This window comes from Panthera leo, chromosome F2 (assembly GCF_018350215.1).
Source record: "Panthera leo isolate Ple1 chromosome F2, P.leo_Ple1_pat1.1, whole genome shotgun sequence".
NCBI classification, from domain to species: Eukaryota; Metazoa; Chordata; class Mammalia; order Carnivora; family Felidae; genus Panthera; species Panthera leo.
Window position 1 is genome coordinate 4,381,900 of NC_056695.1, and position 26,220 is coordinate 4,408,119.

Below are 26,220 nucleotides of genomic sequence, written 5' to 3' on the forward strand. Positions count from 1 at the left end.
TAGATAAACTAGTTGAAACAAGATAAATGGATTAACGAAATTGGAAAGAGAATACGACACACATCCATGCTTAATATTTACTTGTTATGTATCCAAGTAATCTTCGGTTTGGGGTTTCCTTCCGCTCGGCAAGTGAAGTAGACAGTATTACCCGATGTTACCTCCACATCCTGGGGCTCAAAAGTAATTCGGGGACTCTCTGTGACAAAAGAATTATTGGGGTATTTTTAAAGACGCAAAATTATAGTATCCTAAGATTGAGAATATTTAATATCCGTCTACATTAAAGTTTTACAGATTGTCTTGCAGTTACCCAGTAATATGCCAGTTTAGACATTAGACATATATTTAACAAAACTTCAGAAATTTGAAAGATTCGGTGCACAAAGGAATCTCTAATGAAGTAGATGAAATAAATTTCCCTGTGCTTTTATTTCTAGTAGTTCAATACAACCATATTTATGGAAGAAGTTTGATTTTATGGGTCGATATTTCAAGCCAAGTACTTCAATTGAGCTTGAAATTTGTAGGCAGCCTTCCTAGACAATTAGCCATCTAACGTCCACTTTATACAATTTATAAGAATTTGTATGTCTAGACCTCAAACCTGGCTGAGCAAAATTCCTTATTGATATAAATGAATGTTTCCCTTCTCAAGTAATAATTAGAGGTAAAACACGGAAACATTTAAATTATTTTAATAAGAAAGTAGATTGATTTTTAATGAATCAAATAAGATTATTGAAGTTAAATTATGAGAGAAAAATGTTAGACAGGGAATTTCACTTTTCTATGGCAAACTTAACAAATTTTTCTAAACCTTTCTAAATGATAAAACTCTTCTTTTCATAAGTACATGATTTGAGATTGTCAGTCCTTAACAAATAACCAGATCTACTATGTCTGTAGAATGTTATATAGGTCCCAATCTTAACCACTTCATCAAAAGTCCATATGATCAACACTTGGCATTACCCTTTTTGGAAAAGTAGTTTGATTCATCTATATATTTATGAAAAAAAAAAAACTCAACATTACAGTATGTCAGGCCCAATGCTAAGACCAGTAATGAAACAGTGATCAAAACAAAATTTCTGTAATCATAGGCTTATCATTTCACTGAAACAACTGAAATTAAACAAACACAAAAATGTATAATAATATATTGTGACAAGTACTAAGAAAAATAAATGGTGATTTGATAGACAGATTATAAAAAGGGACTTGACTCAGTGTGTGTGTGATAGGGAGAAGGTGGGTAGAAAGCGAGATTAAATAAAGCCTTTCTAAGTAATTCATATTTAAGAAGAGGGCTATTATAAGGAGATGTGCAAGACGAATACTGTAGACAGAGTAAAAAGCATGCAGACAGCCCTTGAATTAGAAAAAAGCTTAAGAACTTTTAGGAACTTCAAGACCATCGTGACGGGTAAACCTCACTGAGCAAACGGACAGGAAGACTGGATCAAGGATACAGAGAGGAGCCAGAGGATACAACATACAGGAAGCGTGGCCTTGTTCAGGATTTCGTGTTTCATTTTCAGGTGTGGGCAGCTATAAAAGAGTCAGAGCAAAAAGGACTATATAAGCAGATAGGTATTTTAAAAGATCTCCCCAAATATAATAGATTGGAGAGGGAGGAAAATGAAAGCCAGGACACCGGTTAACATGTACTGTATTCCAGGCAAACTGGACCACAACATAAACTTGAAGTTGGTAGTAAAGGTGGAAAGTATGGACCAATTTGCGATTTATTTGGAAATAAAGACCAAGTTACATTTCTTCTCAATCTGGATGGAATTAAATCATATTGATATAATTTTCCAAATAACCTGCTGAGAGAAGTTAAAAAAACTTGGCCTCCGGTGAATGGGACTTTAGAAAGAAAATGTCTGCTGTAAGCTATCACGTGACTAAATCTCCAAGGAGTCCAATTATCACACACATGCACACGTATGTGTGTACATTCAGCTATTCATGTTTAAAGCTATATATAAATATAGATTAGATAGATACATAGGTAGGTATTATCTTATTTATAGTAAAAGCTTGAGGTGAGAACCAAATAATATTCTAAGAAGCTGTACTTGGATCTTCAAGTAAAGGCTGATAGCCTTATCAAAGCTGCCAGAATATGAGCTATGTTTATCAAATCCAAAGTTCGCATTAATATTGTGAATACTAATAACGATTTGATCTAAAGTTGAAAAACCGCCATTATTTATTTATTTTTTTGTTTTTTAGAAAGTTTTACATTTACTTATTTTTGAGAGAGACAGAGCACAGGTGGGGGAGGGGCAGAAAGAGACAGAGAATCCAAAGCAGGCTCTAGGCTCCGAGCTGTCAGCACAGAGCCCGACGCGGGGCTCGAACTCACAAACCGTGAGATCATGACCTGAGCTGAAGTCGGTGCTCAACCGACTGAGCCACCCAGGCACCCCTGAAAAACCTCAATTATTTTTTTTTTTTAATTTTTTTTTTCAACGTTTTTTATTTTTTATTTTTGGGACAGAGAGAGACAGAGCATGAACGGGGGAGGGGCAGAGAGAGAGGGAGACACAGAATCGGAAACAGGCTCCAGGCTCTGAGCCGTCAGCCCAGAGCCTGACGCGGGGCTCGAACTCACGGACCGCGAGATCGTGACCTGGCTGAAGTCGTACGCTTAACCGACTGCGCCACCCAGGCGCCCCGAAAAACCTCAATTATTAATCATTAGCAGCACTAAGTGATGCTGAGGAGTAAGTGGAAACTTTAATGCCGGTCACAGTGTCCTGTGACCTTGTTGAAAAACAGTTTTCCTCAATATTTGAGGAAATTTGAAAGTTGGATTAAATGATCCTCAAGGACTTTCCCAGCTCTGTTTATGATGATAAAAACTCCCTTAAGCGAAAATGCAGATAATGAAACAGAAATTGACCATACTTTTAACTAAACCTCTTAATAGCATCTTTTGATATTATGCTCTTTTAAATGCAGCATTGTATTAACAAACCTTTATAGAAAAGGCAAACAAAAGACAACTCCGTTTTCCAAGCACAGAGAAAATTACGTACCACAGTTGAACTCCTCCACGGTTACGGAAGCAATGGAGCGTCCCTGGAGCCTTCTGGGATATTGACATGTAGCAGCAGCCTGAGTTTGGCCATTCCGGGCATAGCCTTGCATAAGTTCCCCCAGCCACATTAAGTCACAGTCACAAACTAGGGCATTGGAATCCAGACGCCTAGGCATGCAGGCAAGAATTACAACTGTTGAGTGACTATTAATGTTGTTTGCATCTTCTGAATTAAAATCTTTAACGGCCTCCAATTTACCTCCTTAGTCACATTTTTGACTCCAGGATTCGTCGGTACCTATCAACAGACTACAACACATGCTTACCTGTAAGTTTACCTTAATAACTACAGGATCAAATGAATGCTTACTTGTCTTAGAGAAGGCTCAGAGTTGAAACTATACATAGTGAAATGTTACAGATCTTTTAAATGTTAAGAACAGAGAATTTACACTTGGTAGTATACTTTTTTTTTTTTTTAACTTTTTCACAGAGGTTACTTACAAGAAAGAGTAGAGGCTTTATTACCCAAACGAGGCCTATAAACGTGCTGTGTCTGATTTGGGCAGCTGCCTCAGATGACTGGCTCTTTTCTCTTGCAAACCACCTTGACATCAGTATGGATAGGCCTGTGTTCTCTTGTGTCTTCAATTTTCCCAAAGGACAGAGGCAGGCCTTCTTAAAATTTCTTTGTGTGTGTGTGCGTTAAAAGGCCTGGCTATCACTGGAAATGATGCCATCTTACACAGGCCCACATCTGGGAGTGTCTCTGGCAGACCGGATGGGTAGGCCCTTCACATTTTTTTTTTGTGGTATTTCCTAATCTAGGCCCACAAGTTGTTCACTTTCGCTAAGTTTTACTATGTTTTCCAAATCCCTTCCAGCACGTTTTTTTTTTTCTCATGAAATAAAATTGATAGATAACCAAAGAGATTGATGGTGTGTACCTCCATTCTTTCCAAAAGATGTGTAGCAAAAGGGTACACAAAGTGATAAATTATCTCTTTCATCCATCCGAAGGGTGAAAGGGCAGCATTAGTTAAATGAAATCCACAAGTCTGTCTATAGCGGTAATGAGGTCACACTCTGCACAAGGGAATTCAAGGGATGAAATGATAATATGAATATATTTATGATGGGGATGTTATGTTGTCCAAATTTTATTGTCATAAGTAATGCTTTATGTGATTTTTAAGAATTTAAAAATGCTATATTTTTTAATAATTGTATAAAATGTCCTTTAAAATCATTTGGGAAACAAAGGAATTTAAAGGATTAATTTGCATATAAAATTAAAAATCACCTAGCAATTTTAACTTAGGAATCTGTATTAGTAGTAAGTTACTGGGAATAGTAAGCTAAAAGTAAAAAAAAAAAAAAATCATGTTCTTCTCTAGATTTGGAATTTATAATTCGAGAAAATTGTACATTTTTTAATAAATTTAAGAAAGATTGATAATTTCGTGAAGTGTATTGTAGATGCTTCGTTCATAAGATTGTTATATTGTACTCGAACTGTATTACACTGAAAACTAGCTATATTTAGCAGCATTAAATAGTTAAAATTAAGGGGAAAAATCTCACATTCATTAAAAGGTTACTGAATGGTATGGATTTTATTTGCTGAATGCTTCTATCAAGATTTCACACTAAACAGAGAAAATAAAGCCATAACTGAAACGGAGAATACTTTCAGCCTTGTCCAGAGTGATGTATAAGACGTAACACTTGACTGGTACTTGTTCAGCAAGGTATTGGGTTCAGTGTCCTTGGCTGTCCCTTGTCACTGACTGATTTACTGAACCAGCTACTTTGCTAAAAAACTGATCTATTTCAACATGAAGGAGCCCAAAGTTCATTCTGATTTATGTTTTGAGTTTAATGTCTGGTAATTTTATCAAAAGCAGTTTGTTGTTACATATTAAGGTGCAAATTCTCACTTTAGTATCACCATGAGATTTCTGAGTTGAACCAAAGCCAGGACATCAACAACTCCCTTGGGACCCAACATTCTTGAATGTTCCATTTCCCTGATGTCATCATTGCTTACATAACAACCCTCCGTTAATCAGTGATCCACTCTTTCCCATATGTATCCTCATGCCTGTGTGTTTTAACAACACTAGAGCATAAGATTTCATTTCTTCTTTTTATGACCGCTGACTTCAATTAAAATATTCATCCATAGCAGGGATATAAAACATGAATAAAACAACTATAGGTTATTCTTTTTTCACTTGCCACTTAAAAAACTCCTTTATATTTGAGGGGTGCCTGGGTGGCTCAGTTGCTTGAATGTCCGACCTCAGCTCAGGTCATGATCTCGCAGCTCGTGAGTTTGAGCCTCTCATCGGGCTCTGTGCTGACAGCTCAGAGCCTGGAGCCTGCTTCAGATTCTGTGTCTCTTTCTCTCTCTGCCCTTCCCCTACTCATGCTCTGTCTTTCTCTCAAAAATAAATAAACATTAAAAAAAAACCTCCTTTATATTTGAAAAAACATATAGTACTAGAATTTTTATGGTAGTGAAAAAACATATAGTACTGTATTTTTGCACAAAAATCCATTTGGGGATTTACAAGCTGAGTGTTTCCAAATTTATACTGAGAAAGCACTACTTAAAACATAGCCTATCATTTAAAGCCATAAATTTTGAAAAATAAAACACTAGATGATACTAGATAAAACACTATTTTATCAATAATAAAAGTGGGTTGTCTTAATCTTTATTAGCCCATACTTATTAGTAATACACTTAAAATCACTGCCATTTCACTGTCCTCTATTTTGAAGTCTCTCTTACATCAAATATCACACCCGATGTGCTAAATCAAAGACAACTTCTCTTTGATCGCATTCAGTCAAGAATCACAACAGTAAAATAATTACCCACTTGGGTCTGTTCACTGCTCAATGGGCAATTTGAAAGGGAATAAAAAAGCACAGGGTAAGTTCAAATTCAAATCTTTCTATTTGAAAATACAGTAATATATCACTTGCGCTTACATAATCCCTTTCACATAAAGATCCAAAAGCACTTTTTAAAAAGAATTTCCTTAACTTTCTCAGTACTCTTGGAAGGAACGTGGTCGTCATGAGTTAGAAATGATATGGAACGGACGGGGAAACCATTAGTCGGTGTCCCCTATGGCTCCCAGTGCTGATAGGGCACATGTGAGCCACACAGGTTTCTCGGACTCCCAGATGCGACCAATGCAGTGACACTCTTTCAATTGTTGAGAGACTTCACTGTTGAAGATGGAATCTATTTGATGGTACACATAGCTTATTTAACTAGCCTTCAGTTACTTTCCTGTATTCTGATTTTCATGTATAAATTAGAGCCTGGATAGGCACAGGTTTGAGGATTTGGAATAACAGGTACCAGGGCTCACCATCTCAGCCTGACCAAGATCTCATGAACCCTGGAAGAGTTGGCTCAGATCGTCTGTATGTCAGTTTACCATGACCAGAAGGGACCAGTGCACCATCCATCTATGAACACAACATCAACACAACATACAACGTGGATGGAACTGGAAGCTATTGTGCTGAGTGAAATAAGTCGGTCACAGAAAGACAGATATCGTATGTTTTCACTCATACGTGGATCTTCAGAAACTTAACAGAAGACCACGGGGGAAAGGATAGGGGAAAAAATTGTCTCAAACAGAGAGGGAGGGAGGCAAACTATAAGAGGCTCTTAAATACAGAGAACAAACTGAGGGTTGATGGGTGGGGGAGGGGAAAATGGGTGATGGGCATTGAGGAGGGCACTTGTGGGGATGAGCACTGGGTGTTGTATAGAAGCCAATTTGACAATAAATTATATTAAATAAATAAATAAAAGTGGCTTAAAACATTCGAAATAAAGACAGTGCATGCATAGAATATACACAACAGCACATCACTCTAAAATAAGGTGTGCCTCTGCTTCTTGATTAGTATTTGCTTCTCTGTGTGCGTTCCAGCAATGGAGTGAATGCGTTTCATTAAATGTGAGAGGTTAGAACAAAAAAGCTGCTACTAAAATTTAACAAGAAAGAATAGCACAAAGAGATTAGGGGAAAAAACAAGGGATTTAGCATTTCAAGACTTTCTGAGAGTCTTAGAAGTCAAGAATGATACCCAGGTAGAAATCTATGTAGAAAAGAAACATTTAATGGGAATTATAACCGCAAATATACAAAGACAGTGACTCTAACTATACATGGTATAACAAATTCAACAAGAAAAGGAAGAAGGCAAGTAAAAAACATATTCCTCCCACTACCAGAATAAAGCATCCTATTGCCTTGTTGCAAAATATCTTGGTATTTTTCACTTTCCAGATATGACTCAAAACCAAGAATGTGGAAAACAACAACATCCCACTATACATCAATCGGAATGGCCCAAATCCAGGACCCTGACAACACTGAATGCCGGTGACCTCTCACTGCCAGTGGGACCACGTTGGTACAGCCAGTTCGGAAGACAGCCGGGCAATTTCTCAAAAACCAGATATACTTTTGCCATAAGATCCAGGACCCGTGCTCCTTTGTATGTATCCAAAGCACGTGCAGCTTATGTCCACTCAGACCCTACACGTGGATATTTCTAGCAGCTTTATTTCTAATGGCCAAAACTTGAAAGCAAACACATGTCCGTCAGCAGGTGAAGGCAGAAATAAACTGTGGTACAACCAGACGATGGACTAGTTAGTATTCTAGACTAAAAAGAAATTCTCTGTTGAGCCATGAAAAGACATGTAGGCATCTGAAGTGCCTATTACTAAGTAAAAGAACCTCATCTGAAAAGGCTGCATGCTGTAAGATTTCAGTCATATGACATTCGAGAAAAGATGAAACTATGGAGCCGGCTGCGGGCACGAGGGGATGAACAGAGGAGCACAGAGGACTTTTAGGGCCGTGAAAATATTCCATACGACGTTCCATGTGCTATATGTCGTTACACATTCATCTGACCCCATACAATGTGCAATACCAAGGGTGAGCCCTAAGATGTGCTACGGACTTTGGGTGATCCCGACGTGTGGATTTTAAGAGCTATTCTACTTTGGTGGGGGATGAGAGCGGCGGAGGCTGTGTGTGGGGACAGAGGGTACGTGGGAAGTCTCACTACTTTCTGCGCACCTGAAACTGCTCTAGAAGACAAAGTCTATTACGACAGCAAATGAGAATCCACGCGCGTACTTTTCCAAACGGCTCAGTGCAACCAGCTCTGAGAAGTAAGATTCTGGCAGGTGAAGAGAATCACCAAGCAAGGCTTTGGTGGGTTTGAGCACAAAGAGCACAGCCCGAGGAGAAAAGACAGGGGAGGCAGCATCTGCGCTGAGAACGGCCATGACAGAAAACAGAGCACGAACGCCCGAAACAATGGACTGGGGCTGGATGGACCTTCCTCCTGATGATTCGTGATCCTTGAAACACGGCGATTCCAAGTATGATTTCCAGGCACCAAGTACAACACACATTTCTCTCCCTCGGTGTTCCAATACCTACTTAAATCTTCACCTTCCCTTGCCTGTCAACCTGGACCTGGGCACATCACACCAGAAAGACAACAGCAACAACGTGGTCCCCCAAGACGGCTGAGAGAGAAACCTCTGTGAGTCTGCCCCCATGTCCCCTCCAACTGGCACCGGGAAGCGGGACATTTGATCTTTATCTGATAACTGGAACTCACCCAGGGGAAAAATAACAACCAGAAATCCATCAACGATGCAGAAGTATACCCAGAGAGCGGGGTGCAGAGACAGATCAGGGTAAAGGCAAGTGATTCACAGAGGCAGACGGAAAAGCGAGGCAGCTGGAGACTAAAACAGGATTGGGGTGTTCGCTCTGAATTGTTTAGTGTCGGAAGAAATGAACTATACCTGTAACCATCGGTGCAACGAGGCCCAGCTTGTGAAGTCTGGCCAGAGGAGTCAGACTTTCTTTGGAACTTCTCACATCTCTTTTTTAAATAAAAGCGAAAGGAAAAGGAAGTCTTGGGAGCCTTTAGATTTGACCAGCAAGGAAATTACTGAGAACCGAGGAAAGTTCTGTCTTCAGTATTCCTTTTGAATGTCACTTCTAAGGGAATACATGAAAAGCTCAGTAGACTATCTGTGTCCTCTATCGCTGTGCAGTTAACGAAACCGTTTTCTCTCGACCACGCTAGAATTGCAATGATCTTTCACAGCAGAAGGAGACAAAGGCAAATCATCGCTTGGGGTTTATTTATTTGGGGGGAAATCATATGGTTTCTGTGTTTGCATGCTTCCTTTCACTTACAGTCTCTTTAATGAATCCAGATGAGAAAAGCTCCCGGCCGGAATTTTCGATAATTTGTTATTATGCAAAAACCTGAAAAACAAAGGGTAACTTTTAATCGCAGCACAGTAAGGATGATTTAGGAGACTTTTTCAAAAAGTCTAACTGACTCCATAGTACATTTTCAAAAATATTTCAGTGAGGAAAGGCAAATAGGCAAGCATCGTTTTAAAGACTTACATGCACGTTTCTACCACTATACTGGTATTTTCTCATCCGTGTTCTTTTTTTGTCTTTTAATTTTTTGTTTTAGTTAGAGATTACAAGCGCTAAAGAGAAAACCACAAAAGGAAGTCTTTAAACACACAGGAAATCAACATAGAGAATGTTTTCATCAAAACAAATGGCACAGTAGTGTATGTATGACTGCAGGGGGCCTCAAGCAAACCATGATTGACCGGATCCTGCAGTTTAGCTAAACTCCAGTTCCACTGGGTGCCGCTTGGTCCGTGGCTCAGCCAACCATTTGCCTGTTCCCTTTCAAATCCATGGCCACAGCCCGCGAAGATCACAGAAGAAGCTCGTCCCCAGGCTCTTTTGACCCTGGCTTCCTCTTCCCAGTTAGGTTCCATCACCAGAGGTAATGGATAGAGGCAATGGAGGAGGCCCATGCCACAGGATTTCTACCTCTCCTTTCACCTGGTCAGTCCAGCACTGGTCTGGGCTCCCTGAGAGCACGGCCCGGCCATACCACCTCCCTGCACTGTGACGAGAGAGATTAGGGCCAGCAGATGACAGCTGGGCTCCCATTCTCACTAGCACCACTGAAAGCATATTCAACCAAGGGCATGTGTATGAAAAGAAGACAAAACAATAATCTGCAAAACAGAGGAAAGCTCCATGCCATTTCTTTCTTTTCTTTCTTTTAGAGAGAAAGAGAGAGTGACAGGTAGAGGGAGATGGAGAGAAAGAGAAGTGTGGAGTCCAATGCAAGACTTGATCACATGAGCCTGAGATCATGACCTGAGCTGAAATCAAGAGTCAGACACTCAACCGACTGAGCCACCCAGGCATCCCTTCATGCCATTTATTTCTGAAGACTGTAGGAAATGGGCACAAATAATTGAATAATATGTAGAAAGTGTTAACAATTGGCTACATCCAGCCTCCCTCTGAGTCCCACTTCATGACCAGTGCTCCTATCTCAAAATTTAATAGGGTCATCTGACCATGTTTTCCTAGCAATGTATGTTTTTGGCTTAATTTTAATTATCTATTAGGGATTAAGGTAACAGGGAGTCAGAAGGAGCACAATGTTTTTATGGTTTTGGAAATTTGAAGCACATCTGAATAGATAGAAATTTTTTCCTGATCCTTACTATTTTAGTTCCTTATACTCATCATCCTCTGCCCCACCCAATTCACCAAACTAAGAAGCAATGACTAGAGAAGAAATAGTAAACAGGTTAGGACGGGTGTACGGATGGAAGTCACAGAGTAATTCTAAATCCCCACAAGCCCTAATCCATTTTCATATCTCAGGGGATATTGGAATAGAATTTCATAATGGAGAAAAAGCTTGTAGTACATTTCAGCTGAACCTTGGGGAAAGCCAAATAATTTGGACAACTTATTCGTGTGTGTGTGTGTGTGTGTGTGTTTGCTGGACTACAAGCTTATTTGACTATTTATAACTAGCATAGTGCGTTGTGATAACAACAGTAAAAAGGCTGCTGATTATTCTCTTAACGTATTTAAAAGGCTGCAAATTGCATCAATAATCAGAGATCGAAAGATGTTATCTATTTTCCAAGCCAAGTAGACCAGAATTAATTGTGGAACAGGCAAATCAAATCAAGAAAAAAGAATAACATTTCCACCACCACAGATTTGGAAGCAAGGTATGTAAATATTGAAAAATCATTGTCAACAATTTCCTTAATTTTGTACAGTGATGAAAATGTCCAAATTGCTGTCATTTCAACATTAGTTGATGTCTTACATATTACTGGGCTTCCCGAATCAGGTGTTATCACCACTTGTTATTTCTGTAACTATTTGTTCCTTTGTCTATAAAATGGGGCTACTATTATTATAATTACTGTTATTAGATAATTCCTAGACTACTATGTCAGTGACGGTACTAAAACAGAAGCACTATTTCAGCAGTCCTGTTTAGCAGGGGTGCGACAATGCATGCCTGTGCCGCCTTCTCTTTCTTCTTTCCAACTTCCCTGAAGTCAATCTTCAAAATGCCTTTGCAGATGATGTGTTGAGTTCTGCTTGTGGAAGTATCACTTTGACTGCTTTAGTCCCAACAAGTCCTAAAAAGCACCTCTTCCTGTATTGGAAAGTTTGTCTAATTATTTGCCGCTGATGTTTTCTGTTAAAGACACTTGATTAAAAACATGAGCAGTATCCATTGGACTGGAATTGATACAAAGACTGATCTCTTTGCTGTGACAGAAATATACATGCTATCAAACAAGCCAAGCCATGAATGAGGGTTTTTTTCAACATTAATGTTCTGAGGAGAGAAAAGTGTATCTTCTGCCTGAAATTTATGTTAGCGTTTAAAGATATATCCACTGGAAATCCAAGAGCCTTCTAAGAAGTAGAGAAAACCTCCTGTTCAGCTCCTAACACCTTGAGAAAGCTTCTTGAGAAAGCCTTGGCTTTAGTGAGCTGCATGCCTGAGAAAGAAGACATTTTTCCAGGCAGGTTGACTCCGTAAAGCATCTAGTGTGATGTTGTTTCAAACTGGTATTCTCCCCAAACCAATAAAACCAAATGTATGCTCAGTCACCGTGAATGTTCTTTATGGATACAGAATATCAAGGTTTTCTTCCTCTTGATCTCTTTTCCCCATTTTTTAAAGACAGATTCACTGAAGATTCCAAACAAAAAGCAGGCGAAATACAAACTATGGCTTGCTGAGGTCAGTATGAACATAAAAAATAAATACAAGGAGCCAGCTTTATGAAGAACGTCCGAGATCTCACCACTGTGCAATTGGCAAGTGGCACTGGGGAGAAACGGTATCATTCTTCCATAGCAACCGTGAATTATTAGACAAAAAGTCGGAATTCTGTACACTTCACCAGAGGCATGACTGCAATCTTCTGCCTGTGCATCAAGCTCTCAATTACCAGTTTAAATCCATGTGGCTTCACCAAATGCATATAGAGTCTTTTGCTTGGTGATGTCATAATACATAGTTTATGGCTGTTTAAAGAGAAGTTATATCTACTGGAGAAAAATCTAACTTTGGTAAAGGGCCAGGATTTTCAAAGTAATTCTCCTCTTCATAGAAAAGACGAAGACACAGGTCTTCACTGGTCTGCGTTGGCATCATGCCTCCACTGAAAAGAACGTTCCACACAAGTGGTAGGGGTTTCTATTTATGAATGCAACACATGGGGGCTTTTATCAAAGCCTATAAATAAAGAACTATTCTAGATTTCCTCTTGCTGCCGCTGCTGCTGAATGCACATTACTTGCGGACGTGTGGTTACAGGCAAAGTCAGGCTGAATTTGTTTAGAGTGAGAAATACCTTAATATGATCATTTAATTTTAACATTTAAAACATCATTTCAACAAATGCTTCAAAGTTATAGGCAGAAGAATGCCGACTCAAAATAGTGGGCTAGGCATACGAATTTGCCTCATTCTCTTTCACAACTCTACTGAAATAATAGCCCAGATGGCCAATACAATAAATAAATCCATACCAGTCAAGAGCACAGAATGTGAAAGGTCACCAACAGATAAGAGATTGTGGCAAAAAACGCTAAGGGGAAAAAATTACAGGACAGAAGAAAAGTAATGGATTTTGTGTGGAGGGGCAACTAAAGAGGGAAGCCTGTCCTCCCTCAGTCTAGTATTTGAGAAGCAGAAATCTGCCAAGGCGGAACTCACTGCTCACAGCTGGTAGAACAAGAAAGGGGTACAGAACGCTTTCCTACCCAGTTCCCTCTAGTCCGTTTCATTCCTTCAGCAAAACAAACACACAAATCCAAACAAGGCAATTTTATGCATTACAATTCCCGTACTTCCATATGCAGATAAGGTTAGAGTAATGGCATGGGAAAAGCAGTTGATTAGCTCTCTTTATTTTTCCATTTTAAGGGTCTATTTCCTGTATCCCTATGAAAGGGCATCCTTTTCAGAACCTACAAACTCCTAATTTCCAATTTTTTTCCCAATATATTTAACTCAAACAGATTCCTGATTCAGTGTAGCTCTGTCATTCTGCATTTTTTTATTCTTAAAAAAAATACCAGGGGCGCCTGGGTGGCGCAGTCGGTTAAGCGTCCGACTTCAGCCAGGTCACGATCTCGCGGTCCGTGAGTTCGAGCCCCGCGTCAGGCTCTGGGCTGATGGCTCGGAGCCTGGAGCCTGTTTCCGATTCTGTGTCTCCCTCTCTCTCTGCCCCTCCCCCGTTCATGCTCTGTCTCTCTCTGTCCTAAAAATAAATTTAAAACGTTGAAAAAAAAATAAAAAATAAAAAAAAATTAAAAAATACCATATCTTCTACTAAAATCACAATCAATTTGGTACTATAAGGGACAGAAGAGATTAAGGGTTAGAGCATCTTCATCCGGTAAAAGACAACACAAGAGAAGGCTGTCCAAGTGTCCTCTGGGTTTGTTACTGTTATCGCATAAAGCTGTATTAAATATAACATTCATCTGGAAGCGTGTGCCCACCATGCTGCAAGCACGATGACTTCCCCAAAAGTGAATGCAGCTGTGTAGTTACCATCCAGGGAAAACAGAAAAACACAGAACTGTCAGGGCTGAAGAAGCCCCCTCCTGCTGTCCCCCATCGCTTCCTTCTCTCCAAAGATAACCACTGTCTAACTTCTAGCTACCATGCATGTTTCTGCTGTTTTTGAATTTCTTCTAAAAACAAAATCAGACTATGCGATTTTCGATGTTTGATTTTTTTTTGTTTGTTTCAGAACGCTTCTGAGACTCGTATGTGCTGTAGAGTCTCCTGGGTTACGAATACGCGACAATCTATTTCTCTTCTTTTGTTGTCGGGTGCTTGCGTCAGTTCTAGGGTGGAGGGGTTAGAAGCGATGCTGCCGTAAACATTCCAGAATGTGCCTCCTGGTGCACATCTGTTGTGTCTAGAAGCAGAAGTGGGACTGATCGATAGGTCACAGGGCCTGTGTATGGTTAACTGTGGTCAATTCTGCCTCAAGTTTTCAAAGTGGTTTTACCTCCTTCGCACAATGTTGCTCATCGCTCTTGCCCTATTTTTAATTGGGTGATTCATCTTTTCTCCATGGATTTCAAACTATAGAATGTCTCACAGTGACTGTATCTTAGAGCACAAAGGCGCAGGCCCTGCTTCTTAGGCTTACAACAAAATGTCCTGATCTCCCCGGCAGTCAACACGTTGTATAAAAAAAGAAGTAAAGCAGAAGCAAAGGACGTGGAAACAGTCAACACTTACAGTCTTTGTAAATTCACAAGGTCTCCAAAGGTCTCCGGCTGTAGCGTTTCTATTTGGTTGAAATGAATATAGCTGCAAGGCACAAAACAAGTTGGTTATTTCGCGTGCTGGTAAGTAAAATAAAATGAGAAATTAACAATAGCCTCGGCTGAAATTCAGCTCTGAAGCATTTCAAGTCCCCTCTGCTCTACAGTTTGGGTCCTAAAAACCGGACATTCCAACCGGGAACCAATAGGAAGCACATCCGGAAGCAGTATGTTACCCCTTTTCTTGGGTAGCGGTCTTGAATAGAAAGATGCTACGTGTTGGTGAAGTTCCTCCTCTACTCCTTAAAATTTTTAAAGTGAAGCTAGAATAATAATTAAGGGGGCGCCTGGGTGGCTCAGTCGGTTAAGCGTCCGACTTCGGCTCAGGTCATGATCTCGCGGTCCGTGAGTTCGAGCCCCACGTCGGGCTCTGGGCTGATGGCTCAGAGCCTGGAGCCTGCTTCCGATTCTGTGTCTCCCTCTCTCTCTGACCCTCCCCCGTTCATGCTCTGTCTCTCTATGTCTCAAAAATAAATAAACTTAAAAAAAAATTTAAAAAAAAAATAATAATAATAATAATTAAGATTGGCATCATAAGAAGACACGTGACAAGTGACCACATGCTTATTACATTTCAGGATAGAGGGAATGTTCCATTCTAGAGAGAACAAGGAACGACACACTGTATTGACATGAATATTTGAAATGAATTAATTATGCCAGAGGATATACAAAAAGTAATGTGTCTTTTTTAATCCCTTTAGAACTAGACCTTCTCCGTCCTTGGTACCCCTCTATGCAATCAACCCAGTGGATGTTTCCAAAGCGGCCATTTCAGAAAGGCGTCTCTCAGAGTGACAAAGCAGCGCAGCTGACGACAGAAAGGTTTCCCTTTCTCTCAGAAATTCTGTGAGGAAATGGAGAAACGAGCCTTCAAAGCAGAGGACTCCGCAAAGCAAGTCTTAGATCCACTGCTAAGGCCGCATGCTTCATTACTCACCTTGCACCCGACTCCTAACTGAAATATTCACCTTGCACTTGACTTCTCATTTAAATAGTCACCTTGCACCTGACTTCTAAACACGGCCTTTTCAAGTCGTCAAAACGAAACCAACAGCCGCGTACAGCAGTCTACAGTGAATTTCCTCCAGGAAAGCACCGCAAACACAAAAGTCACCACGAGAAAGGACACACCGAGTCTCACACTGAATTATGTCCTGACGGAAGAACACAATAAATTGCGCTTGACTTAGTCAACAGAAAGTGATGCGACTTGAAGGGAGGACACAGGAAGAGAAGCTTTGCATTTTGCATGTTTACACTTAAATAGATTTATTTGATCACAGTTGGAACTACTTTTGAACGAAGAAAAAAAGATTTTTAAGGAAAAGAGATGCCACTACGTCATTCCCAGGCTCCTTTCTTATAAAATCATTCTCATAGGATGAGCACTTCAGACAGCAGCGTAAAAGCATAATAATTACAACAGAATGAAAAGGTTCCAGTTGGAAAGGAATAATCCCTGCAGACTGTGTTGGGTCGGATCCGGGAGCCAACTCCGCACCCCGTGAAATTTGGCCTCTTGGCTGGTGGTCGCCATATTCCTTCCGAGGGTTCCACTAATTATAAAAGCTACAACAGTGACACCGTGTGACACAATTGCTTTAATGTTTGCATAAAACAGCCTTGTCTTTGTTCCTTTATGTGACACATACACACTCACACACCCACCACACGCTGCCCTCCCGAAAATCATGACTTCTGTAATTGGCCTAGCGCCCAGTGCCAGAGGTAGAGCCTAGGAGACTTCGAGAAGGAAGAGACGGCATCGGGTGTTGGGGGGGTAAGACCAGGTGTGGGAGGAAGGAGCGGGAGAGGAAGGAGCCTCGGGGACTGCAGTGAAGAATGATTTGGAAAGAGGTCTGTCACAGGACTTTTCTTTCAAGTAACGTGTATCGCGTGGTTGGGGTTCCTGCTCACTAACAGAGCGCAAATGGACGCTTCATAATGAATATGAATCAATGCTGATTAGGGCTTCCGATTTAGCATGAGCTAAATAATAGTAATAGTAACAACACTAAACACTTACTGTTCTACGTACTTTACGTGCATCTGGTCATTTTAAATCCTCGCAGCTACACCGAGATGAGTTCTATGAATACCCCCATTATTTAAATGGGAAAAATGAGGTACAGAGACGGTAAGGTACTTACTCAATTTCACACAGCTTGGAATTGCTGGGACCGCGGTTCGGTTTAGGCACAGGTTTCTCTTCTCACACGGGCCCAACAGCCTGTCTGGTCGCCAAGGGAACAGCTGCACCCAGATCAGCAGACAGGCAGAGCACATACAGACGGCCTAGTGAGACCTGATTCACCCGGGTCAGGAGCAAAGCCTTTCGCAAGGACGGAAATGTCTTCTCCACACGGAGAAGTCCCGAGCTCATCAGTAATAAGTCCAAGCCACACGTGGAGCGAAATCGTGCTCGCAAACACCCCCGGGGGCTACTCCTCAGCGTGCCTGGCTGTTGTTCCCACTACATGAGTGTCTTCCTCTCCTGGAAGGTGTCGAGATCTTAACTGAGGGAAAGTATCTCATTCCAGGTCCTGGCCCACCCTAACAAGTCACAGGGAAGGGGGCCCCAAGCCCAGGTCTGTCCTTTGGCCACCTGAATGCCAACTTGAAGATTCTGAAAGTGAGTACTCCAGTTCATGAGTGAGCTAGGCCCTCATTTTTCTTCCTTCCTACTTTTTAAACTTCTCGTGAACAGTTTCCTTACTAGAATTTTCACCACATAAAAACTGGAGTTTAGCACAAACACTCTCCCTCGGCATCGTGGGTCAAACACGCGTCCCAGAGCTCGCACAGGAACGCGGGTAACGACAAAGAAGGGAACAAGAATGAGCGAGGATGAGCAGCCCTTTCTGTAGGGAGCCCTGAGCCAATTAAAATCAGGGCCAGGAGACAATCTAAAAGTTAAAATAACGTACAACATTCTGTTCAGTGCTGTAGCTACTATGATGTGAAGGACTAATCTAGAATTACATTTTTTGTCAATAGATTTTGTGATTTGTATGCTGCAGTAATTAGAGTAATTGAAAAATACTGATTTTAACATTTAACTATTCTCTATTTTGCAACGTGTACTTAGTGATTCATAAGAAATGCATACTCTTTTCCAACATGCAAATACTGAGAGCCTTCTAACCACAGCCCTGTTTATTCCCCATTCAAGGAACACTTCCCCAAAATAAATCTCCCCAATTCTAGATTCATCCCGGGTCTCTTACAGGTCACATACTTTCTACTGAACTTCAATTTAATACACTATATAGTAGGATAAGCAACTAGTATTTGAATTCACTACTAATGAATGTGAAAACATGCACAAAAGTAGATTTTATTCCTAGCAGGGAAGTAAGACAGCCAAGAGAATTCTGTCTGATTGTGGCACAGATGTCTAAGGTTTTTGTCCATGTGATTCAACAAATTTCCTAACATAATTTTTTTTCAAAAAACAATTTTTTTTTACTTTAACCCAATTCAAAGCAGTACAATGTTTTGTTAGGCTTAGTTGATTTATGCCATGGCTTTATTGCAGTCAGAGAAGTATTTAGGCTTGATTTTTACTCTCTGCTCAACGTGATAACATAGCAAGTCTATCCTCCTTACAACCTCACTTTTCCTCGGCTGTTGAAAATTCTGACATTTTCAAGCACTTCTTGCAGGTAGATAAATGTGAATGATCACTGGAAGGGACCAGAATGTTGTTTTGAATCCTTCCAAGGAATTTAGACGCAGCGCGCACCTGGGCGGCTCAGTCAGTTGAGTGACCCGCTTCAGCTCAGGTCATGATCTCACAGTTTGTGGGTTTGAGCCCCACACCGGGCTCTCCTCTGTCTGCACAGAGCCTGCTTTGGATCCTCTGTCCCCCTCTCTCTCTGCCCCTTCCCCACATGTGTGCGCTTGCTCTCTCTCTCTCTCTCTCTCAAAAATAAACATTAAAGGAAGGTTTTAAAAAGAAAAGAAATTTAGACACAAATAAGACACAAATTTAGACACAGAAAATTACCACCATTGTCATTTCATGTTTATTCAAACACAGCCTCCCTAGATAATTTCATCGACATGCATGGCTCCAATTATCTCTATGGAAAAGGCTTCCAGATTATACCTCCAGCTGTACCTCTGAGATTTGGATTCAGACACCTAGTTTCTTATCTATCCTATGGGTGTCACAAACCCAGTACGTCTGCGGCCAAGGTTATAGTCATCCTCCAACCCACCTGCTCTCCTGTGCGGTTGCCTGCACAGGAACCATCACATATCCGTGTGCAAAGTCAGAAAACTAGGATTGACCCTTCCTCCCTCATTCCCTATATCCTATACAAACTCCTCATTCTTTTGATTTTGCCTTCTAAGTATCTCTTGAATTTATCCCATCCCCTTTAACCGCTACACTAGACCAGGGCATGACCTTAGGTGCTGCAACACAGAAAGTATTCAACTGGTCTACCTACATCTTTCTCCTCTCTTCCCTCTGGAAATACTTGCTAGAACTCTTAAATGTTTTCAATTTGTATGAGAATGAAGAGAAAGTTCTCTAACAGAGCCAAGTCCCTTCAGGATCTCACCTGAAAATTCTTTTCCATCTTTCCCTTTTACCCCGCTCTCCTTCACCACCTCAACCCCGGCACTCTTGCCTTCTCCCGGGCTCTCGTATTGGCCACGCTCCTGCCCACAAAGGTCTTCATGCAGTCTTCCCCTTCCTTTCCCTTCTCATTTTGCTTGAATTCCTACTCCGTGTTCGGATCCCAACTGTGTTATTTCCTCCAGTAAGCCTTCTCCGGGCTCCGTGTCAAATCCCCTCTTACAGGCTTTCATTGCCCTGCACGGTTGCAATTTTATACGAGTCTCAGTGAGTCTTTGATCATGTCTACCTTCCCTAACTGGACTCTAAGTTCCATGAAGACAGAGACCGTGCGGGGTTTAAGCTCATTTCCAACATTCCCAGTTTCCTAGCACAGGCTTAACAGATAGATAGATACTCACTATACAGTTGATCACTGAAAGAACAAATGACCAGCCAGTGGTTTCGCACAGCATTGACTTTGCAAAGGAGAGGCTAAGACCTTGAACTCTTAGTACATTCTAGGGTGTGTAAAACAAAAGATGGACCGGCTTAGGAACCGTAATGAAAACTTTCTGAGTTAATATTGGCCCAACATCCTGTAAGGGCACTGCATTTTCTCGAGGAAGAGCCATGACAAATTTTGACAGAGGCCTGACTTTTGTGAGGTCTGCAATCATGTATGTTTAATCGCATTTCCTAAAACCTTAAAGAATCATTAGGCACTAACAAACCTGGAGGACATCTAGCAGATTCCTGGGGCTTTCTGAATTCATCTCATTCCAAAGAGATGTTTTAGAATCACAATTTTCTGTGGGCAAGGACACCATACTTGACCGCTCTGAGTAAATATTTACTTACACAGCCAGCCCCAGGTATTAGCCCGCCCAAATGAGAACAAAAATCTTCCCAAGTTTTACGAAACATGCAGAGCAGAGCAAGAACATGTGGCCAGAGAATGACAACAAAAATAACAGAAATAATAGAGAAAGAGCGGTTCTCGGGGAGCGAAGTTGCTAGTTTTGATTTAGCTTTTAGTGTGAACTCACTGGGCCACATAAAAACAAATCCACTGTGCCATACCATCACCTTGGCAACCCCACTCTAACGTGAGAACAGAGATGGAGAGGAGAACATTGTATTTATCTGTTTCTAACTGCACAGTCAAAAAGAATGGAAGTTCAGTGTTCCCAACCCTTTTGGAAAAAGTAGCTACCTCTTATTTCCTCAAAAGCCTTGAGTTCAGGAAGGGAAAAGGAGTGCTGCTGGGAGACAGAAGTTGCACATACGTGTGTGTGAGTCTGGGTGTGTCTGTGTATTTAATTTTGCACACGTCTATCTAAAACATAAGCTAAGGAGATAGGAGCGGGGAGCATAGGGCAAAGGAGATGTTTCAAATAAAGCCCTCAACAATCCTGCACCTAAGACAGACCTCAGAGAAGGCACACAGAGGTGAGGGCTGACTTGGAGATCTTCTGTGCCCTGCCTCCAGATGCACCAGAGAATTTTTGCCTGCTGGATGCACCACTGTGACTCCCAACTTTCCATGCGAATCAGATGAGACTGAAATATGCATTTTCTAGCTTCATTGCACAATAGCAAGTCAGAACGATCTGTTAGAACAATAAATTATTCATACAGTTTAGCAGTCAATTAAGCATTTGAACGGAGATCTTTATTTCAGAGCACAGTAAATTATTTTAACTGGTTTTAAAGACAAAAATTGACTGAATTACCATAATCCATTAGGTTCAAGAGAAAAGCTTTCTAGTATCTTATTTGCATGCTGTGCTGAAGTCAATAATAGTCTATTTTACCAAAATCTATTATACAAGGATTATATTTATTCTTAAACAGCTAAAACCAGTTGAAAATTTTACTGTACAAGCTAGATTCCTCAAAATGTTATTCCAATCCTAAATTAGAATACTTACGGAAAAAGTCATGTTTCGAAAACAGTTTAGGTATAGTCCAATTTCCAGTCTTTATTTCTTTTCTCCTGAACTAATAGCCCATCTAAACCAACCCTCTTCTTTCCAATCTACTATATTGGATTGTTTGATAGCTCTTACAGAAAAAAAGCGCTAATTACAACGGCCTCTTATTAGGGTCCCTAATATCTCTCCACTTTCCTCTGCTGGAATTCAAAGTGTCCCAAGATCTCGTGCCAACTTGTGACTCCCTTCCTCCCTCACAGGAGTCTAATCATCCTTTAACCAAATTTCAATTTCCCTGTGTCTGGATCTCCTTTTGTTTATTTATTTGTTTATGTATTTTTATTTCATTTTATTTTATTTTATTTTATTTTATTTTATTTTGAGAAGGAGAGAGGGAGCATGCACGCAGAGGAAGGGAAGAAGGAGAAGGGAGAGAATCTCAAGGAGGTTCCACACTCAGCTCAGCACAGAGGCGGACACGGGCTCAACCCCATGACCCTGGGATCAAGACCTGAACAGAAATCAAGAGTCAAAAGATCAACTGACTGACCCACCCAAGCACCTCTTGAATCTCCCTTTTGTTAAACCAGTGTCTGTGTTTAAAATGTTTTCTCATCCATTTAGGTGCAATTCAAATGGTAATGTCTCCACGATGACCATAATGATTGCTCATGTCAGAAATAACTTTACTTCTCTGCGATCCTTTAGCATATTAAAGCATGACTAAGCTTTCTTGAGTTCCTTTGTAGTGTAAGACAATATCCTTGACCTTCTCAGAGATTCCAGTCTGGTTAGAGGTAAAAGGTAAGAAATCGATGACCGTAGTTGAGTAGGATATGTATTATGATAATGAACACAAGGAATGCCATGGGCATAGGAAGAATCCAAATGAGATTTAAAGAGTTGCGCAGAGAACAGGATCCTTTAGCTAATTTTTACAGACAAGCTGTACTTACCTAGATGCAAAAGAAGAAAGGCAGTTTTAGGAAGCAAGAAGACAAGTATATGTGAAGCACAGAGGAGTGAAAGCACGAGGCTCTTCTCCAGAACAGAAGTAGTTGGACAGAGGCGTAAGTGCCTGCAGAAGTCTAGAAACTCAGCAAGGATGTTTGAATTTTATCCTGAAAGTAATCAGGACACATTATAAGATTTAAAGAAATGGAAATCCTTAGTGAAATGTTTATTTTAGAAACATTCTTCTGGTAGCAATGTGAACAAAAGACTGGAAGTTAGCTGGAGAGAGAGAGATAGGAACTAAAGCAGAAGTTTCCAATTCAGGGGAATATCTGGCCATCGGTGAAGATACATTTGTTTGTCACAGCTGGGGGAGGTGCTCCTTCAGGCATCCAATGGGAAGGGACCAGGGATGTCACTCCAAGTCCTCAACACAGGACGGCCCCCACGACATTACCTGGCCCTTCCTGTCAACATTGCCGAGGTTGCAAAACGCTGAGCTGGAGACTGGTTTGGTTTTTATATTATTTTTTTACAATGTTATATTAGTTTCAGGTGCACAGTATAGTGATATAAACCTGGTGTTCTGTTGTTGTTGTTTAGGCAGGCTTCATGCCCATCGGGTAAAGCCCAAAGTGGGGCTCGAACTCATGACCCTGAAATAGATAAAGAAATGAGCTGAGGTCGAGAGTCAGATGCTTAACCAACTGAGCCGCCCGGGTGCCCCAAGCCTGGTTTGCTTTTTAAGCAGGAACAGTGGTGGTGACTTTGGGTGCTGTATGGAGCAGAGACTGAAGGACTGGAGAGTGGAAGAGACACTCCAGAGCCCGGGAAGAACAAAATGGTGGGAAGCAATTACAAGGGTGCCAGAGGAGAGGAGGAAAGAACTAAAAGAAGCAAGTTAAGGAAGACCCTGCAGAGGACGGAAGGGACTGGATGGTACCAATGCACAATTGGAAGGCGTCACTTTAAACAGGAGCTGAGAGAGTGACCCAGTGAACCAGGCTGGCACCAATTCATGACAGGATCCTGGTAGCCAGGAAAGCGAGGGAGACGTCTCTGAAATTTTGCCCTCAATTTTCTCCTTAACGTAAAAGGCAAGATCAACTCTGAAATGTCACAGAAATATACGAAATAAAGACAGAGGAGCACATTTTGAGTTGTCACTACAGCAAGCAAGGTTAAGTTCAGTACGGTTTTATCGTCACTGCTAGAGCTGGTGTTGAAATTTGATTTTTCAATGACATTTGAGCCCGTTGGTAACTCCCTCCTCCTCAGTGTACTTTCCACACTGGTGCCTCTTCTGCCAGAAGGGTCGCTCTTTCTCGATCCCTTTGCTGTTTCCTTCTCTCTTACCCAGCCTCCTGTGCGGGAGGCACAGGGCTCAGTCCCCAGGCTTCCCACTTTGCATCCACACTCAGTGCCAGCCAGTCCTGTGGCTGTGAACATTTTCTGCAGAACAGTGACACCCCAGCCGCACGGGAAGTCCAGACCACTCTCTCCCACTCCTGCCTCCAAGTTTCATTTGGCTGTCCAGTAGAGTTCTGACACTTACGTGCAAGTCTGCAACCCTGATTATCCCTCCATAACCGCCCCCCCCCCCACGGCCTCCTCCCTCCCAGCTGATGGCACTTCCTTCTTGTTGCTTGAGCCAAAAAATCTTGACAGCATCCTTGCCTTCTTTCTTCCTCCAATGTCCTACATCCAAGGGGTTACTTCCATAGACCCAGAATGCGCACCCATGTAAAACCTATACTGCTACAGAGGGCGGCAGGGGCACCACCTCCTCTGGCCTGATTTATACCAAGGGCCTCGCGACTACTCCCCTGCCCACCCACACCCCCCCCCCACCCCCGGCCACAGTCTGTTGTTAACAGAGAGCTCAGAAGAAGGCAGGAAAAGGCAGAAGTCAGTCATCATTTTAAAACGTGTCGGACGAATCCCGCCACTTCTTTCTTCCAACCCCTGCAGGGTTCTTGCAGAACAAAAAGCAAATCGTTCACCATACAAAGCAAATCCGCTCCTGTGATCTGCCGCGTCCCATGCTGACGGAGCCTGTGTCTCTGCTCCAGCCACATCCCTCCCCAGTTGAAGTCTTGGCTCTCATGCACCTGCTGAGTGAGGCCCCCTCTGACCCTTCCTGTTTCAGACTGCAGCCACATTCCCACGTCCCTGGCTCTCCTAAGCACGCACCCTTTAAAATTGTTGCCATAGACTTACGTGATTCTATATGTTATTTATTATTGTGACTGCGTGTCTCTCCTGATAGGCTGTCTTCCCTGATAGATGTGTGCTTGTTTGAGTTACTAATCAAAAGGGTCAAGGGTAGGGAATTGATATCATCAGTGCTGTGATTTAGTGGCACGCTCTGGCCAAAGGCAATACAAGGGAACAGAATAAGAGGAAACCTGAGGCTCCCAGAGTGGTGTGGAAATGAAGAAATGAGCGTCTGGGACGAACTTGAGCAAGTGTAACGTGATGCAGGGAAAACCCGAGAGAAAACCCACCAGTCACCACAGGCCTTGCACGGGGACAGTGTGGTGCGATGAAAGACCGCAGGCTTTGGGCACAGGAGGCTGTAGTCACCTCCCTACGCGACCCCTTACTTTGTGACGTTGGGAAAATCACTAGCCTCCTCGTGACATGGAACAAATGACGCCTTGTTTCAAGGTGGCCGAGAACTGCAGTTCATATATAAAAATCACCTAGCATTTCCTGGAATGTGGCAGATATCCATGGCGTTTGATTGGAATATAGGGCAAAGGAGGCAGAGAAAATCCATAAGGTTTAGAACTTTAGACAGGGGCTTGGCATAGGGACTTTTTGGCCAAGGCCTACCACCCGTACTCCTGTCCTTCATACAACAGACATGACCAAGAGCCGATTGAGAAGCAGTTATTTGTATGTATATGTATATGTATATGTACATGTATATATGTATACATGTACACATGTACATGTATATATATGTATATGTATATGTATATGTACAAATATGTATGTATTGTTATATGTAGTCAACATTCTGTGACTCCCAGAGTTCTTTTGAAAAACTAGAATGGACAACTTGGTTTAGTGCTGAGGCCAAAGCAGGGCCTCCAACTGCCTGCTTCCAAATCAAAATCATAGGCTTCTCAAGCTCATCTTCAGAGATATCCCTAGGACTGGATACCACTCTCCAAGGCCACTTCGCGACCGGGTTGCAGGCTAGCTGTAAAGAGAACAGAAAGAGCTGGGCTGGCCTGGCCATCACCACGGGTCATCACAGAGCAACTCTAAATTGCCAGCCCATGAAATTTGTTCTTCCTTTTTCTGTGGGGAGAGTGCAAGGGAAAGGAGAGGAACGCCCATAGTGGAGCAGGCAACACTCCCCTGTCAAGGATACAATACGCTTGAGAAGAAATGTTGGAGAAACACGAGAAGGGGAAAAAGTAAATGTCCCCTTCCCCAGCATACAGCATTTGTCATATTTCTTCCAAGCTCTGAACTCCAATGTCCCGTTACCTCACTAAGTTACTTGCTAAAATACTTACTTGAATTTAAACCCAAGGTAATAAGGACATGACCTCACATTTCCTTCATGTGCCATAATTTTATGGCATGGTCACAGTGGACAATATTCATCAGGTCAGATGGCTCCTTCTAAGATCATTTCCATAAAATCCCCTGAATGGGGTATTGCACACACTTCACACATCTACTAAAACTTTGAAAGCGGAAAAAGTATAGAGTATTTCAGATAAAAGCAGCATACTGGAGAAATTTCAGAGCTCATGCTGTGAAGAAAAGAAAGCAACAAAGTTAGAGGAAAGAAATAGGCTAAAGAGAAGTGCAAAGACTAAACCACCTGACCGTGAAGACAGAGGCAGAAATAAACTTGACAGAACATGTGCCATGGGA

At 41.6% G+C, this 26,220-nt stretch overlaps 1 protein-coding gene across 1 annotated transcript in view; it reads right to left on the reverse strand.

Annotated features, from left to right (window-relative positions):
* Positions 1 to 26,220, reverse strand: part of PXDNL (peroxidasin like) — a 423,364-nt gene that overhangs the window by 118,581 nt on the left and 278,563 nt on the right. The window contains exons 5-8 of the mRNA XM_042923424.1: positions 14,774 to 14,845; positions 9,331 to 9,402; positions 3,054 to 3,223; positions 82 to 199 (exon numbers count right to left, since the gene is read on the reverse strand). Of these exons, the coding sequence (XP_042779358.1) occupies positions 82 to 199; positions 3,054 to 3,223; positions 9,331 to 9,402; positions 14,774 to 14,845 (432 nt within the window). The remainder of the gene's footprint in view (positions 1 to 81; positions 200 to 3,053; positions 3,224 to 9,330; positions 9,403 to 14,773; positions 14,846 to 26,220) is intronic.